General features: G+C 45.1%; 1 protein-coding gene across 7 annotated transcripts in view; it reads right to left on the reverse strand.

Moving 5' to 3' along the window:
• Positions 1–304: 304 nt before the first annotated feature.
• The window catches only part of ATP11C (ATPase phospholipid transporting 11C), a 170,262-nt gene continuing 151,889 nt past the window's right edge, over positions 305–18,677 (reverse strand). The window contains exons 26-30 of one of the 7 annotated variants that reach the window (XM_049644376.1): positions 17,520–17,585; positions 15,190–15,293; positions 12,101–12,254; positions 5,623–5,727; positions 305–3,074 (exon numbers count right to left, since the gene is read on the reverse strand). In XM_049644376.1, coding sequence (XP_049500333.1) covers positions 5,626–5,727; positions 12,101–12,254; positions 15,190–15,293; positions 17,520–17,585 — 426 coding nt within the window. In that variant the 3' untranslated portion in view covers positions 305–3,074; positions 5,623–5,625. Of the gene's footprint in view, positions 3,075–5,622; positions 5,728–11,915; positions 11,982–12,100; positions 12,255–15,189; positions 15,294–17,519; positions 17,586–18,677 lie in introns of those variants that run through there. The other 6 variants (XM_049644378.1, XM_049644379.1, XM_049644377.1 and 3 more) reach the window with 6 other exon arrangements.

An 18,677-nucleotide genomic window follows, 5' to 3' on the forward strand; every position in this document is an offset into this window, starting at 1 on the left:
GCTTAATGTGATTAAAAGGCTACAAAAACACAGAGACTTCCGTGTAAAAATGTAACACAACCAGCTCCCGTGGAAAAACTTTACTTTCTCAGTAGTCGGTAACAGTGGGGTTTTTGTCTTAGAGGCAGGCCGAGCCATGTCAGAGGAATGGGGGAAGGGGAGACAGCGAGGGGCAGGGAGAGGAAGGGAGGGAGGGAGGGACAGGTGCACACACACACACACACACACACACACACACACACACCTTTGACCAAATTTCAAGCACACCGAGACCATTCCAAAAGAGAGGCTAAAATGGCAATCGTATCATACCAAAGTTTATTGATACATCAAACAAAAATTTCTGTAATGAAAAAGGCAAGTTGCATTCATAAAAGATGGCATTCACAGTCATTATAGAAAGCAACGACGTGGATGTAAAAAACTGCTTAAGTGAAAAATGTAGTATTGCAGTCCCATGTTGCAAGCTGAAAAGTGATTTGGTTAACACTTGCATAAAATCTGCACATTTCTATACTGCATGTTATTAAAAAAATTCCATCACGAAATTATTATGGATCTTGCAAATTTTGGCTTACATTTATACTGCTGCTGGTGTAGATGTTGTAGAGAGGGAATTTATGGTTTACGCTCAGTAGGTTACACCTTCAAACAAGGGACGACGGTTGTGAAAATCACAAGGACATCTTGACAGTTTAGAGTGGTTCCAATGATGGGTACATGTGAGCCTATTACATTCTCCCCCTTTCTCTGTCACAAAACAAGGTAGTTAGACTGTCGCGCTAGGAACTCCGGGGGACGGCTTACTTCGAGTTGTTCCATCCGCCTGATCCCCCGCTAACCAGTTCTTACTTGGCTCGTTACTAAAATACCTTCCACAAAAGCAAAGTCAGGTCCCTCTCAAGGATCTAGGCCACGACGATCACCATCGTGCATCTGAGCTGCGGTGTAACGCGTGGCTGAGATAGGACCTTAAGTCCCCCTCGGTCACCCTCCTGGTGGCAAGGAATGCGCCACGCCACCAGTTCCATGTCCACTACCCCGCATATTCTGATGAGGCCACTCTCCAGTGGTTGGCGTTAAACGGGCCTCTCTCTGCATTGCGGGTCTCTCGCGTGTGTTCACATCCCATACGGCACTTCTGTAAAACGACAACGGCAACAACACGGCGACAACCGGAACAAGCAGAAGAACAACAAAAAACGTCAAAAGCTTTCCCGGGTCTGACTTTTTAGCTCTTTGGAATAGGCAAAGAACATACAGACTTTGTTTTCGGCAGATCACCTCAAACTCAGGCCGGCAGAACACAGCGAGCGCACTTAGGTAAGCTGTGAAGGACATCCGACAAAAGACTCAAAGATAATACTGACAGACGAGAACAAATGAAATAATGTAAAAGGGTCACGATGACGGAATGGTTTCCGGCAACCGGAATTATGTCCTTCCTAGAATTCAAGAAAAATGACACCTAAATACGGACCCAAATTATATATGGAAGAATCAAATGTGCCACACGGACCACATAAACACACCGGTATAGATTGGGTCCAACGCTTTCCTAAAGCAAGGTACAACAGAAATACGAATAATAGTACAGGCATGCCAGAAAGACAACCAAAAAAGGAAACTGGTGTGAAAACACTTTTTTAGAAAAGTAATCTCTATGCCCGACACAGGGCTCCAACGCACGACCCTAAGATCCAAGAGCCGCGTGGTCTACCGACCGAGCCAGCCAGGCGCTTCTGAAAACACTGTTTAAGAGCCCATTTCAAGCTAGTAGTCAAACGTAGCCATTTTTATCCCCCCAAATGTGTTTGCTTTTGACATTTAATAAAGATATTTCACATTTATTCTTATGTGTTCAGTGAACTCCGTAGGAGGCTAAAGCCTCCTTCTAGTCCAGGAAGTCAAGGCCTTCACCAAGGTGAATCTCACGGTTGAGAGTCAGACCATCACCCAACCATGTTTGCTAAGAGAAAACATTCAAGTTCAGAGTCATGGCTGTGCAGGCCGAATCGCGGTCTTGGGACGGATCCCTCCTTCCCAAATTGGCAAGTTCAAAACAAAAGTGCTGCACGTATGTACAAACGCAGTCTCTTTCCAGAAATAACCGTTAACAGTTGGAAATAAGCTATTTTTTCACCTCTCCACAGAAAATGATAAAACACGGATACTCAGATGGCTTTAGTTTTATGGGACTATGGTTTTGCCTATCCCACCTCGGACCCCAGGAACATGAATACTGGAAAATATCCGTTAGATCTTAACTCTTTCGAGGGGCTACTTTACTAAGTGACTGGAAATGCTTTATTTTGAAAATAATCTGGTAGCCATCCACCCATTAAGTGGGGTTTACTTCAGAAGAACAAAAATAAGTAATTTCTGTTGATTCTCACAAAAATATGCAGGATTAACATTCTTTCCACGTAAGGGTTCAAGGTTAGTTTTTGGCAAGGGTATTCCATGAGGACAGAATTAGCATGTGGGTGAACAGAAAGGACGAATTATTCTGATGCACTGATACCACTTAGTCTTCTTGTATTTTCAAGTATTCCTTTCGTATGTTTGAAAAAAAAAAAAATAATTTAAGATTATCACTCAGCAGGAACAAGAAATGTGATCCAAACAGCCTATGTCTTCTGCCAGGCAAAAAAAAGTAGTATTAGCAAAATCTATTCATTCCCATTGTAGGACTTCTACTTCATACGATTATATTTAAATCCATTCACAGAGTTCATGGGTTAAGAGAGCACCCACTTGGTAGTTATGTCGTCTATCTAGAGCCAGAAATTCTAATTATTCTTCTTGCTTTCAACTTTCATAGGATTCATAACTTAGAGCTTTGGCCATGACGGCTACTTACGATAACTGTAAATGCTTAAGAGAGTCATTTGGTATTGTAATGGACATTTATTCTGAACCCTAGACATAAGAGAGAGGGGTTTAGTTTGTTGCATATTGCGTATCCTGAGATGACAACTTTTCGTAGTTGTGTCTTCGTGCTTTCTTTTTTAGCTGTAACCACTGTCAATATGCTTGTAGGACAATAACATAGGCAGTTCAAGATTCGGATTCTGAAAAATTTAAAACATACAGAGTTAAAAGGTTTATTTTAACAATCGCGCGAAGCCATCTGTTTAGCATTTTCCAAAATAAATCAAGTAGTAAATTTTGTTATGAGAGTAAAGGAGCTATCTTCAAGTGCCAAGTTTTATTCACATGCAGGGAAACAAAAAGGGCGACACGATACCCAGGTTTTCATCCTTGCTTCAATTGTTGGCCGAGTAGATTCAGACTTGCTTTCTGCTTTTGGATTGCTCCAGGGCTCTCTCAGTCATCCTTACCACCAGGACCACCTAGCACAGCCGTGGCTTAGCTCAGCAGGGTCCCTCCCTCTAGCCTGGGAGCTGAAGATAGGGTCGTCTCATTGGTCTATCTCCGGCACCTAGCGCCGTGTCCCGCATACAGCGGATACTCAGGGGTGGTGAACCAATGAACGGATTACTGTTTTCCAGGGTGTGTACATTTTGACAGAGGAAGTCTGAAGATCTATCTACTCCGTTTCGAAAGACTGCTGTGAAACTGTCTTTCCTTTACTGAAAGGAACCGGTTTCTTCCCCATAATGCTGAAGTGAATTTTCTTTTTGGGAGATCATGTCTCTGTAAGTCAACCGAAGCTTCGGTTTCTCTTATTCATCCTGTTTTTTGGAAAGGCCACCACAGAAACTGCCCTAAGAAATCTGTGGATCCTTCTCTGTCCCCTGAACCTTATTCAGTGCTCTCCCAGGGAAAAAGAAACACCCCCCCCCCCCCCCCCCCAGTTGGGTTTTAAAAGGTTGGGTTGGAGGCCCCCTCCCAAGACCTAAGACTCGTGCCTCTCAACATACCTGACTTATACTCTACAACCCAACCTTTTTTTCCTAACAGTTTTTTTTTCAGGTGGCAGCGTCACGGCGACCGACTCTAACCAAAATAAAAATAAGGTCGCCATTCACGCCGAGAACTTATAAAGGGAGTCGCCCACCGCTCCCTTATCGAGGGACAAACTCAGGGGCCAGGCCAATTGCCAAATTTTTTCCGTGGAGGAGAAATAATGCCACGTGAAGATAAATTCCTGGAGGAAATGACTACACTGAGGGCGAGACGACTGTCCCCTCACGAGAAAACTTCCCCACTTCTGTGTCGGGCGTTGTAGGACTTAAGGCCCTGGAGAGGCCAAAAGCACAAGCAGCGTCTCAGCCAGCCGGGTCTCCCAAACGCGGACCGAGCTGAAGAAAGCGATCCAGGGGGATACAGAATGAGCTGGGAACAGGAGAGCTAAAAGGCACCATACAGCTTAGGACAAGGCTACCTGGGACAAAAGGGCCCAAGGCTTTGAAAGCCACTGGGAGGCAGATTCGGTACCGAGGGAAGGAAGATCGAAGCAGGCGAGTCGCTCCCAACGGGGAAGGCTAAGAGGTGCGCCGGGGCCAAGGGAGTCTGCGTCCGAAGCAACACTGGGGACGCAGACTGGCAAAAACCGTAGGGCACAGGAGAACCAGAGCACGCGCTCCGTTACTCTCCTTTTTGTTCTTCGCTGGCGGGTGGGGGGAGTTGACAGCTGACGAGAAAAACGGGCCCACGGGGAGGACTCCCGATCGATCGGGAGTTCCAAAGGCAAGAGGCCCCCGATGACCGTCAGTTTTTCGGTGCGCAGGAGAGACGGCCCTGCCCTAAGCTGTATGGAGTTGTTTCCAAGCTGATGGGCTCGGAAACCTCATTCATGAATTACTCTAAATTCCTACGGGCGGAGGAGAAAAGGCCTCTAAAGGTCTGGGACGACGGAGGCCGCCGCAGTGAGTGGGAGGGAGAAAACACGCAGAGGAGAGGACACCTCCCGTGCCACGGCAATTCCCCCCCACTCGTCTCTGGGGGTAAATGAGACAACAGGCCATAAAACGGATTTAGTCGTCTTTGGGAAAATGAACTGCGAAGAAGCGTTCCACGTAATTAGGTTAGCATCCCCCTGAATGGCTGGGAAAGATTTGAGCTTTTACCTCTGACAAGTCGAAACATCTAGCTTGAATAAAACTTGACATGAAAAAAAGTGATTAGGTTGGGTCATTAATTTGGGGGGGCAGACATGTACGAGTACATTAAGTGTATACCTGCAAACACACAGACACAGCACACGGAGGTACAAACACACTGGATTATTTGCACCTAATTCCCAAAAGAACATGCAATGCTAAATTGACTTGACGTTATACAGATGCAATTTTGGAATATTTGTTTTCAGTTTTCCGAATGATCTTTTACAGTCGAGACTGTTATTTCCTAATCGGTATTAACGAGCACTTTCACGGGACGGCTCTGCCGCAAGTCGCCCCTCGCAAATTAAATATGTTTTTTTTACCCTCCAGCTCTGCAAAAGGCCTAAAGTTTCATTTGGGAGCTTAACAAATTTAAAATACCAATTTGCCCCATATTCCAAGGAATGCATCTTTATATTTTTGTAAAGAGTAAGTATAAAGTTCACCACACCAACAGCAGAGAAAATTTAGAGTGCTATTTTCATTTTTGTCTTTATAATGCTGTTAATCTGTTTCTTTAAAGCCAGCCCGCTCGTTTACCACTAGGTACCTGTTACAATATATTAGATTCGTCTGAGAATGTTCGTAAAAGAAGAGGTCTGACTGAAGGTCTGGCGGATAATGAGTCAGATGCCCTTTTACAGCTCAGATTTCTCTGTAATAGTGAGGTAAAGATACTTAAAGCATTTGAAGACTGGTTAACCTACCTGGTGATAAAAATGTAGAAGAAAAAGAATCATTTCCTACAGACTACTCTTTTGGCCAAAAGTACAAACGATTAAGCTACAGCAGACGTGTCACATTTCAACGGATACACTTAAAGACCTAAGGAAGTCTCCAACTCGAATTGAACGGTTTTCATGGTATAAGTATACAGATATTAGTAGTATAAGGCAAACTGGGCGTTTTGAAATGACACTGGTAGGTTATGCGGGAGATGAGTCAATATGGTTGGATTAGTAAACCTTACCATCCTTTTGGTGAACACCTCTGAGAGTTGGGCCGGTGCTGTGAGTGTATCGAGCAAAGAGAGATTTGTGCAAAACATTCCTGTCTTCGTGAACACCCTAGCTCTAGCGCGCCGTGGCTTCCACCGTGCACCGGGAATCAATGGGGCTAGAGAGTTACGGTCCGAGTGTTTGAACATCACCTCCTCTCCAGTGTGACCATTTGAGAAGGTGAACAAATGATTAAAGGAAAATGACAAAATACTCTTAAGTATCAACAGAAGGTAGAGAAATGAGCACTGAGAAGTCATCGTTCATAAAGAGTCAGAAAAATGGTGTCAAGCAAATGAGAACGCAGGCAAGTCGGTACATTAAGAAAGGAAATCACCTTATTCACTCCAAGAGAAACTGTGATTGCTGGAAGTTTGAGAAAGCATGAAGATAGTAGATGTTCCTGAGGAAGGGAGGCGTTTCGTTACCTTGTTCACAATTGCACAAAGGGTGGAAAATTGCAGTAGAGAAAAGAGAAATGCAGAAACCAAAAAAAAAAAAAAAAAAAAAAAAAGTAAATATTCTCTGAAATGTAAGACATTTAAAAAGAAACCTGGAGAATTCGAAGTCGAAATGACACGTTAGTTTTGAAGGCATCGCTTTCTGAAGTAATAGAGTCAGAGTTAGGAACAGTCCATTATATGTGCAAATGACTATTTCTCCGTATAACAATTTAAAGTTGCTTTGTTCATGGGAAGACGGACTACTCTGAATCATTTTAAAACACGCCTCTCACTAAAATATGGCTTGTTTCTAATCGTTAACTCACTAACCTACATGGCTCGAAATCCATGGGTCAGAGAGCTATGTCCAGGGTCCATCACCAATCTATCCTGAAGTAACTATCTCCCCTATCCAGCTGCACAGATTCAACACGAAGGGACTGACTGCTGTCGGGCCGTGGCATGTTACAAACCTAACAAAACTAACGCAATGGGAAGACGTTTGGTGAAACCACACTTCGCTCCCATTTACTGCCGGACCAGTGTTGAACTTCCCTTATTCTAACGTAGTTTTTCCAAAAAAGATTTTATTTTTAAGTAATCTCTACACCCGCCGTGGGGCTCAAACTCACAACCCCGAGAACAGGAGTAGCACATTCTACCGACTGAGCCAGCCAGGCGCCCCTATCCTAATGTCATTTGCTCGGTTTTTCTCTTTTTTCTTACAGAGACCTCTTCAGCAGGGTAGGCTAAAGGGCTAGGAATTTCTCCTGTAAAACGCCTAGAGAGAGCAATTCTGCTAATCAAGATTACCCATGTTATCTACTCAGTGCCTAATGGAAAGTAGGTCTAAAAAAAAGATATCAGCTAAAGTATCGTATGTATCTAATAGCAGCGAATAAACAATAAAACTCTTACAGGCAAATACTTTGACTTATTCACAGATGTTTGAACACAGCTGTATTTGTTTTCCTGTTCGTATTTTCCTTAAATAAAGTTGGTGACATGTTGGCAGCATGCAAATCCCCAATGGATAAGGCTAGAGAAATAAATATGTTGTTTCTGGGAAGAAAAATTTTAAACTGTCCTGTCTTCCATTTTGCGGGCAAAACTCTCATAGTGAGATTAACACGACACCGAGTCCCCCGCCCCCACGTTTAATATTCAACCCTATTTATTTAAGACTGCAACCCTAAGCACAGTTTGGTACACTCAAAACCTTATATACAACCGTCAGAGATAAAAGTATTTCTAGGAAGCAGAAATTTCAGGGGTTCATAGATTAGGCCGCTTTATAAAGGAAAGAGAAAGGGAATATGAAAGCAGAGAAGGCAGGAGAGAGCATGGAAAGAAGATCTAAAGCAATCAAAAACCGATATAGCCAGCGACTGGTGGAGGGGGAAGGAAGGGAGAGAATGAGCTAGAAGAGTATGACATTCCCACATTCCTCCGCAGTCACCTGCGTCAAAGAGGCCAATGCATAAAGGTCCGTCTCAACAGCCACAATGTGAGGATTCAACGTTTTGCCTGATCGGGTCAACAGGACTGTTATCCTTAGAGGCCAAGGTTGGCTGGGACACTGTCAGAATCACGACAGTAATCAGCCTCGGCACCACCGTTTTTAACAGGATAAAGCGTATTCTCCAAAGTTTGCAAGGCGCTCTCTCTGGCAGAGCTCCCTACGTAATAGAGTCTTTCTTGCTGTTCGTGCGGACATCCCATGCTAGGCATGGCCACGTGGCTAGGGCCACTGCCATCAGAGGACAGCAGTCCAGGGTCTAGCAGGCCAAGTCAAGCCTCCCTCTTGACAGCGGTGGGTTACGCGGGCAAACTTACTTAAAGGTACGCGGGCAAGTCCTCCATCGGAAGTGGCAAGTGGTAGCTACCACTTGGCCAGAAAGGGCAGGGGTCAGCTCACTGACTACCACGGAGCCCAGCAACTGTGCTTAGGGGAGACACAACCCGTTGACGCACCCACCGGGGTTCCTACACCGGAAACTTCCTCCGAGGGGTCGTCTTGCCGTTCCGTTGTCCCGCGCTCACGGGTGCTTTCGTCACGTCCCGTCGTGACGGGGATGCAGCTCTGGCAGGGTAGGAGCTAAAGAAAAGCTTTCTGATCCTTCATGATGGGACCTGGGCCTCAAAAGCTAACCACACTGCTGAAAAGACAGCTGAGGAACAGGTAGCTGAAACTACCCGGAGTTAAATGACCGAGGGAACCCGTTTGCGAAGACAGCGGGATCCTCTCCGGTGCTGATGTCGGGACGGAACCCGGCTGGGCTGGAGGCTGCCACACAAGCCTTTTCACCGGCGGCTTCCGGAGGTGGCGACTTGGAATAGCTCGGACATGTTACAACGCGCCACATCCCGGAGTCTACTTACTATTCTGCTCCGTGCCCGCCTCCCCAAGGGTTGCGTAAAAATCCTCTTTAGAACTGCGCTGGGGTGGCAGCTCCTCGTGAGCTGGGGCCACGCGTGACTCATCCCTGGATTACTGTCACCTAGTGCGGTGGCTAACAGCGGACCCTCACGCGACGTGTGTCGAACTGAATGGAATCCAGCAGAAGGCCGCTTCTGTAATTGTGGCGTGTACGTGGCTTAGCTTCTTTCTCAAATGCCAGAGACGTTTTCACCACCCACTGCCGCGTTCCCTCCTGGAGACGGCTGCCAAGACCCACACGAGCACGGCGCTCGCTGGCTATGTGTCCAAAGGCTCCAACACGCTTACTGGCTGAAGTCGGGGGGGGAATCTTCCAGGTCTGGGCGGGGACACTCACTTTACCACCTTAGGGAGCGTGGCAGGCAGGAGGCTGACCCAGTGTAAGAGAATCTTTGGCCGCTCTTTAAAGTGAAGCCAATGCCTTAGCAAGGGATATTACACAAAGTGGGAAGTCACCCAGGATGCCAGGCTGGCTGGCGACGAAGATCCTCTTTCTCCTTTATCTTACAAGTGGCCTCTGCTTCTCTGAACGGCCAAACAGGGCCTCACGGAAACAGACGTGACTTATCAGGACAGCCATGGCTGTTTCAGCTGGCCTTTATGCATTCATACGCACTACTTTGCTCTTGCGTTTCCTCACAAGGTGGGGGGGTGGGGGGGGGGGGGGGGGGAGAGGCAGTGCTGCTTGAGTGCCCGCAACTTTTCGTCTCATCTGCAACTCTCAAAATCCCACAGAGTCTGAAAAACCATTTAGCCTTTCAGACACTGGACGTAAAGAGAGATGTTCATCAGTAGGCGGTTCAACACATGTTCTGGTTCAATGAGGGTAGGGATCGATGAATGAGTGATTGGATGAATGAAGGTGATCATGGGAGTTTTCCCGGTCGTTCTAGCACACCAGCATGCCAAGCTATAGCACAGGCACTATAAATCCTCGTATCGTGGACATAACCCATGGCAAACAAATCGCATGCCGAACCGCATGCTTCCGGCAGAAGTTCGGATTCTACCGTTTGCGTGGAAAGAAAACGTTCTACGTCTTTATCTGGGACTGCTTTGTATCATCCCTCTATTTTATGGCCACTGAATTTATAGAAAAGTCACCTCCAGCCTGTGTCTATTTATTTTTTAATTTAAAACAACAATTTTTTCATGTTTATTTCTTTTTGAGAGAGACAGAGGACGAGCGGGAAGGGGGCAGACAGAGAGGGAGAGACACAGAATCCAGAGCAGGCTCCAGGCTCCGAGGTGTCAGCAAGGAGCCCGGTGCGGGGCTCGGGCCCACGAACCGTGAGGTCATGACCCGAGCTGAAGTCGGACGCCTAACCGACTGAGCCAGCCGGGTGGCCCCCCTTTTATTTATTTTCTTTTTTAAAATGTTTATTTTACTTACTTATTTTAAAAGAAGGGGTCTAAGGAAGAGGACAGGGGCGATGTGTTCGAAGGTTTCGATTTCTGAGGTGTGTGTATCCTCTTGAGAGTGGGAGGTTGGGTGTGAGCCATCAGTTAGCAGGAGCCCCACCGACCCAACTAAGAAAAACATTTAGGAGCATTCCCAAAGCGTACTCCCAAGTAAGGAGAATGGGAGGGCACCTCAGAGATCTTTCCCAGACAAATTCTCTATTATCACAAGGCACCAAACCATTTCTTACAGTGACCGTTTTTTATCGGGCTCGCTGGAAGTTGCTGCTCGAGCCATTCTGGGAAAAACGTGTTGTATCGACCTGTTTTTACCCCTGGTCAACTGATACGGAGGCGTACTCAGACGAGCAAATAAATGCCTCTTTCGCATCCTAAGACTAAATCCCAGGCTGGAGGGAGACGGTCAGGGGTCTACTGGAAGGATTAAAGAGTGGACCAGGGTAATGGTACCGTGTTCAGTGCCGCCCGCAAGGCACGCGGCGGCAGGGGGTTAAGGCCAGTTCCGGCCACCTAACTGTACAGTGGCTGGCTCTGTGTACCCAGAATCGACGTGGCTCGTGCCGCTGACAGTCGACTGCTTTCGACTGGAGCCGATGCCAACCTGTTGATCACGAAAGGTCCTCTTTCACGCGTCTAGTCGCGAAAGGTTTTCTCGTAATCGTTTCAGCTCCTACAACTGCACGATGCCAACCGCCGCATTCTATCAAATCAGTGGGCCAAAACCCCCATCAGACAAGCCAGTTTTGTGGCTCAGCTGGTTGGCAAATTTGATCCGATAGGTCAGGTAGATATACGTTAGACCATTTCCTGAAAATATTGCACTGGAGGGGCTGTGAGACGGAGGTGCTGTGAATCATGAGACAAACAGGGTTTTGCTTGGCAAAATGAATTAGCGTTGGCAGGAATAGGACATATTAAATTAACCTGTTGGTCAGAATGTGCCAGTTTTATTTTCCAGGCTAATCTACCCTTTCACTTGAAAGGCTTTTTGGAAATGTTTGAAAGCTATCAGACAATGCAGGGCCAAGCAATTAGGCTGGCAGAGGGTAATAACTTGTCGCTCCCGCAAGAATTTGGCGATTTAAGCAGCAAAACTAAAAACACACTCATAAAATAATCTGAATTTTTACAAGTGTGTTCAGGAAGGTAAGGATGCAGAAATCACATCCAGGGAGTTCTCTCTGGTTCAGATATACTGCTGGACAGACAGGGCTAGAAGCGATACAGAGATTAAGCAGCACTATAATCAGGGGGGTGGGGAGAGGTTTGAAAGAAGCAAATTGGGAGTATCGACTGAAGAAACAAAAAACAAAACAAAAAAACCTCTGCAAACAACCCGCAGGGAAATTTCTAAGGTTAAAGCTGGAATGTTGGTGTGGAAATTCCTGGTGTGAAAATTCTAGGCTAAAAAAAAAAAAAAAAAAACCAAAAAAAAAACAACAACCATTTTTTCCATTTAAAATTCCATATGGAGCATATGAGATGCTCCATATGGATTTTGCTAAAGGTCACATAGAACACTATTAAGGAGTCTACTTACCACCTGCATTGGGTAACGGAGTTTTTACTATACTTTTTATGCAGAAGAGGAAATTAAGTGATGCACCTGTAAGGAGGGGTTTAACATGCTGTAACTAATGCAGTTCTCTAAATAAGGCTTTTAGTTCATGGCAGATATTGAAGCCCCTTCCAAAAATCAAGTGATAACATAAATTTAGTTCTTACCCTGGCACTTCTTCTTCTTACATTCTTTAAGACTATCAGGAGAATCTCAGGGAAAAGGCTGATAAATATTAGAAGAACTATGGCCAACCATGTAGACACAGAAGATAGCATTTGAGCAAATACGAAATACATTCTCTGTTGTTTGAGAAAAGGCCTAGGGTGGAAAGAAAACACAGAATGGAAAAAGAAATCAGGTCCTGTCATATCAAACAGAGGTGTCATCGACATTATCTTTTGTAGTTAAAGGGACTCTTCTAAATTACACACCTTAATAAAAATAATTTCCTTTGAGAATATCCCCAAAGTACTACACAGATTTCACGTACTAAATGCTTGGAGGAAAAAGAAAGGATAACTAAAGGGCAAACACGACAATAAAGTGCATGCGACCTGAAAACAACTAAGCAATCAACTTTAAAACCGTCAAGTGCAGAGTATGTATTTGCATTAGAAAATACTGGGGCTTCAAGATACTCAAAAAGAAACGGTTACTTCTTATGCTAAAAGGTATTTTACTTCCTCAGCTGTTTTGTTCATAGGAGAATGGACTGTGCTCTACATTCGGAAATGTAAAAGACGTTTTTACACCCCGCCCCCCCCCCCCCCCCCCCCCCCCCCCCACTCTACATCAATATAAAAGGGAGGGTCGAGTTTCTCTCTCCACCGTTCTCATCCCAGAATACAGACGGGGTACCCAGGGTGTGCCAACCAGGCTGGACAGGAGAATGTTGCTAATAGGACACGCAGTCTTGGGGGCCAGATATCTAGGACCCTTCATCCGGATGCTGGATTTCATTCGAAGTCATTCACCGAGCTGTTTGGTGGCCACAGAGAAGCACAGATAGTTTCCCCAGGCCGAGGCACGGAGAGCCTCAGCAGACTACACGCTGTTTGCAGCAGGGGAGGAGGAACTGTTCAGGGTTGGGATACACAACAGATTCTCCCCGGATTAGGACCTCTGGGCAGATAACCACTTGTCTCATTTATTAGACGATGCAAAGGGCTCGCTGAAAATAAATTTGTTCCTCATTAAAAAAAAAAAAAAAAAAAAAAATCGATGTTTGTGCCCTCCCCCTCATGTAACATAATAAAATCAAGTTTGCGGCTCTAGGTACATGGGGACTAGAGTGTGGCAGAGGAAGTGAGCAGAACAGTCAGGTGGAGAAATTCAGGAGGTCTGGGCTAAGTCTTCTAGGGTCCCTACCGTCCAGGAAAGAATTCTGCAGAGCTCTCACTCTAACTCTGAAGGGCACCCTAACTCATTTTCTAGGCAGTTAACGGACCCTAATAAGCGTCCAGTACACAAGTGACAGGGGGTCACAGGGCATTCCACACACTACCCACAATACTCTGTCATTCACCGCTCTAGAATTTTCTTTGTCTTGAGGATACCTATGGAGCTTTACAGGGGAACAGCAAAAAGCAAAAGGTATTATTCCTGGATTGGGTTTGGGGCTCAGAAATCATCGTTCTCACTGCCAGTCCCCACAGAGGGATGTGTCACCATGCCTCGGGGCTGAGTGTGTCCAGAGATAGTAGCTGGAACGAGCATTCAGCTCAAGTCTCTCACAGTTTCTGGTCATATTTCGCTGGTTGCTTTATAATAGAAGTTTTATATTCATGTAGTGGCTCAACTCAGCTCTACTGAAGGACAGCACTATGGGCAACAAAATAAAAACAGATTTATCACTATTACGTTTTCAGGAAGTATCTCTAATGAATGAAAACAGGTGTGACAATGTCTTAATCTTTTGAAGGATTTATTTTCATCAATAAGGGACGGTCTGTGGTCAGAGTTAGAAACTAGCTGGCCAGAAACATTTTATTCTTGTGGAAATTTTGCATTAGTTCAGAAGCTGATTACATGGATTCATAGATAGAATTATGGTGCTCTGGGCAGAATTACAATTGTATATTACATTTGATTAACCAACTTTGATTAATTTGTGGATTATTAAAGACAACAGGGACTTCCGTCAGCTTCACTGCTGCAGAAATTACCTCTTGGAGGTGCCCAACATATGCCATGATTACACTTTTTGGAACTGGTAGTTCCTTACGCGATTAGGCTTTTCATATTTTTATTTCTTAAGGCCTTCGTTTTAACAGCGTCTCAAAAGCAGTAAGAGTTTCTTCTAATGAAGTCTCAAGGGACGATAAACACAGCCTCACATCTCCGTGATAACGTGGAGTATTTTGTATGCGTGATTTTGCCCAAACCCGTGCAAAGAATGTCCTCCTAGAATTGCACCCTATGGCTTCCTCTAGCCATGCTCTCTGCATCCGTGTCAAGAGAAGCCACTGGTTAATGAAAGCGGCTACACAACATTTAGGCCTCTGGGAGTAAGAAAAGGAGAGGACAATCTAACTTATTTTCATTCCTTCTAACTCTCCCCATCACAGCTTATACGCCCCTCTCGCTAGATTCTGATCTCCTTTCCGTTTCCCCCAGAGTGCTTCACACAAAAGGGATCCCAAATGAACGTCTACCGAATCAAGATGAACTCAGTGAACTCGAAGGCCACACTGTCCAGTCTGCCTCTAACCACCCCCCCCCCCCCCCCGCCCCCGCCAGCGAGATGGTGAGGTTAAGATACAGCCCTCTGGATACTGAGTGGTATGTATTCCACACCCTGAGCAGACCTGTAGGGACAAGATTGACAGTAACGGCCCAGAAAGAGACAAGGGAGTCCAAATGGGTAATAACGGATCTGTTGGCCACTGTGTCACGTAGAAACGTCACAGGATGAGTATTTCCACTGTAAATCACATGGAAGGTCCCTGCTAGAACTTACGGTTTCGCTTCACAGAGAGAGGCTTACACACCTTCAAGGTGAAAGATTTGGACAGGGGCTATTAGAAGGGAGGACTTCTGCGTGACTCGTGTAGTCCATTTACTTGCCTGCGAAATCTTACCTGAAATGAGCAGCATTCGTAGCTGAAGTGACTCCCAATCCATGAATATTGAAGACCTGCCGTTTTACCTGATCGCCGCTTCGAAAGTATAATTAACGTTTGCATAGACAATGTACATATACACATATCTACTTTGTTATTTACACATTACTCACACGTGTACAGCTGCTTACCAAATAATTCCTCCCCAGAAGAATGAGAAAAATACATAAAAGGCTAAAGAACCCCAAATCACAAAGTGATTTATCCACGTCCAGAAACGAGTATCCAAGGCGAGCTGAAAAGACACAACACAAGAGATGTCGTGATGGGTACAAACTGCCCCGGGCAGTAAGTCCACTCTGCCACTCGAGAACTTGAATACCTTAGGATACCTACGGGAGGATCTAGCTTGGGCCAGGCAACTAGAAGAGAGGGAAACTAAAAGAAGAACAGAATCCAGACTTTTCACAGAGCCAGGGCAAGAAAGGGCTAAGCTCTGTCCCAAGGCCTCTAGACCCTACAGTATAGGCTTGGGGGGGGGGGGGGGGGGGATGTGTCAAGCAAGTAACAGGTGGGTGTGGGGCTGGAGATGCCGCACTCCTGAAGGAGAGGCAGGCATCGGGGTCACGGGAATATCCAGGAGGCTGGAGCCCCAAGTCCTCGGGGAGTGGCGGCCAAGAAGCTGACGACAAACGGACAAGGCCGAGCTGGCACTAGATGGACACAGAAAAGCAGCAGGAGATGGAAGGGTCAGTTAGGAAGAGGAGACGAACTACAGGGAGGCAGCTCCAACACAACAGCCGGGGATTATTAAATGCCAAGGGAACTAGGTCTACACGCCTGGCGCCATGTAGCAATGAATCACGGGCCTGACCAGGTAGTGCGCCTTTCAATTGTGAAAGCCAGGTCTAGTCCGTTACACGAGTAACACTTTCAGTTGCCTTAGGTGTTAATCCCTCCACGCTTCTGCCAGGGCCGACTGTCTCTTCGGATTGTGGCACCTGAGGTTTTCAAGTGCAATCTAAAAATAAAAAGTATGGTCTGTTCTGCCTGTTTAAAATCGCTGGGCCACGTGGACTAACATCTGGGGATGTTTTTGAACTTTTTAAAAGAGGAGGTGGTGTCTCCATTTTGTTACTTGCTGTGACACCCCGGTCCTCCACTCTCTGTTATAGTTTCTCATCCATAAACCTCTGGGCTGCTCGGGAAAAGGTCACAATGATGCCCATCCAAAGATGAGAGAGTGCACGTCTTTCGAGGGACACATGAAAGACAGCACGGTAAGGCCAACTCTGACATCGAAGGGCACTTGGAAGCCCTGGGGCCATAGGCAAGAGCAGGTGACAAAAAGGTGGGGGGGGGCCTTCATTTCAAACCATGATCCTGTGAATCATGGTAATAAATAGCAACAACTAGTATCTATCGTTCTGACCACATTCTATGTGCCAGACACCGTTCTAAATTCTGTGTGTCTTCACTGAGAGACATCCCACTAAAAATCCTAAGCGATAACGCTTATCTCCATTTTATAGAAGAAATGAAGGTACTGAGAAATGGAGTCACTTGCCCAAGAATACCAGCTAGTAAGTGGCTAAACCGAGATAAAATTGTAGCATTTTCTTTTGCAGCCCTAAAATATTACTGAAATAGTCGATGAAAAATGCAAACGCACGTTGGCTCTGTTTGGTATGAGAAATGAATCGGGAATAAAAACTTAGAGGGGAGATGATCAGAGGTCCTTTGTCAATCATTCTTCTGGAATTCTAGTTTGGACCACCGGAATTCATTTAAAGATGCTCATTCTTGGACCCCACGTGAGGTGTTCATTACTGGAACGATCATCAGAAGAATTTGATTATGCTTTCAAGGGTAAGAGAGTCCCAAATCGGAAGTCTCAAGGGTCGAATTCAGCAAGCCTTCAGAGTATACTACGTGGCTGCATGTTAATGCCAATGACTCCTGTATGCTACCTGCTGTACATTCTTATGCATTTCATCACTAATATGGATACACGTCAGTGATAAAGACATTATATAAAATTTTGTCACTACTGAGCTCTTTTGCACACATTTCTCGCTCATGGACATCTATTCGATCGTCTTAGGTACCCGAACTGCTTTGAGGCCTGGTGTTGGCAAACAGATACCTAGTTTTAAAAACCATTCAACTCTTTAACATGAACACACACACACACACACACACACACACACACACACTCACAGCCTGTCTATATACCACTTACAGTGTCTTGGAGAGAGAAGCAACAGATTTTGAACATAACTATGGTGTATGAATTTTTACGGAATGAAAGAGAACACGTTAACAGACTGGAAAAATGGTTCACAAATAGCATACAAGTGTCTAAATATCTAATATCATACACAGTTTGGTAAAGATTCATACTTGAATGAACAACCTGCAATAAAAAATAAAGAGAAGACAAAAAAGACAGGACAGTGGGAGATCAGAAAGTACTACAAAAACGGTATTAAGTATATTTGAATAAATAAAAAAATCTAACCTTCAGAGTTACAGTGAATACTAAGACTGTAAAAACAATGGTTCCAAAAGTCCAGTTTCCATATACCTGAAAAACATTTAACAATTACACGCACCATGAATACACGAGCCTACTTAAGCAAATAAAAAGGCAACTTTAATCTCTGGCGTAAATGCTGAAGATTTCCGTAGAAACTGTTTAGGGAAACACGTGATCAAAAGATCAGGCCAAACCGTTGGATCTTACTGTGACCCTACATTTCCTCGGACAGCTATAGCACACTTGTGGTTGACGGGGTTTATTTCCATTACTTCACGTAGTACTGAACAGGGAACACACTGGTGTCAGAAAGGCAGAGAAACAAAAAACCCACCCCTATTCCCACTAACGGTCATGTTCATCAAAACAGGGCATTTGGATGATTCGTGTCTCTGAAGAGTCTGATATGGGCTTTCTCTGTAATCCAGAAGTAAAGCTCTCCAAGGAGGACCAATCTCTAGACAAATGGACTCACATCTTAAAGATAGAGCCTAAGTTTCTGGCTGTAAATATTAGAACTGTTAACAGGTGCACATTGAAGGGAAGCAGAGAGCATGTATAAATCCTTAACTATGGCAATGAATGGCACATATGCTTACCAAATGCTGTCAAGATCTGAATGCATAGCATTAAAACAGAAAATGATATGTAAAACGTTTTTAAAAAAAATCATAAAAAATTCAGATTAACAGAACAGAAGCAAAAAAAAAAAAAAAAAAAAAAAAGGATTTGACCAAATCATACGTGGTGTCATGTTTAATTGCTGACAAGTTCTTACACTTACTGTAACTTTAGCAAACATTTAGAAGGGTGGCGACATGTGCAGTAAAGTCTAATTCGTTTGGCCTTCATGAACTCAAAACGGGTGATGAATGGGACACACGCTGGGCCAAAGCTCCCTGCACACCACCCAAAGTCTGCTGAGCAAATGAAACACAGCACCAGGACCGCAGGAAGAGTGCCCCCCTACTTTGCGGCAAACTTCTTCAGAAATAGTCAGCTCTTTAGAATCTATGTGCCAGATGAAACTAAAATACAACGTGAGCGTCACAGAAGCAGCCGTAAAGCTACGGGGAACCGAGAAATCGTGTGATGTAATCCCTTCTTACTGGTGGGCAAAGCTCAAGGGATTGGCCTACA

The sequence above is a fragment of the Panthera uncia genome, chromosome X (genome assembly GCF_023721935.1).
Source record: "Panthera uncia isolate 11264 chromosome X, Puncia_PCG_1.0, whole genome shotgun sequence".
In the NCBI taxonomy this organism is placed as follows: domain Eukaryota; kingdom Metazoa; phylum Chordata; class Mammalia; order Carnivora; family Felidae; genus Panthera; species Panthera uncia.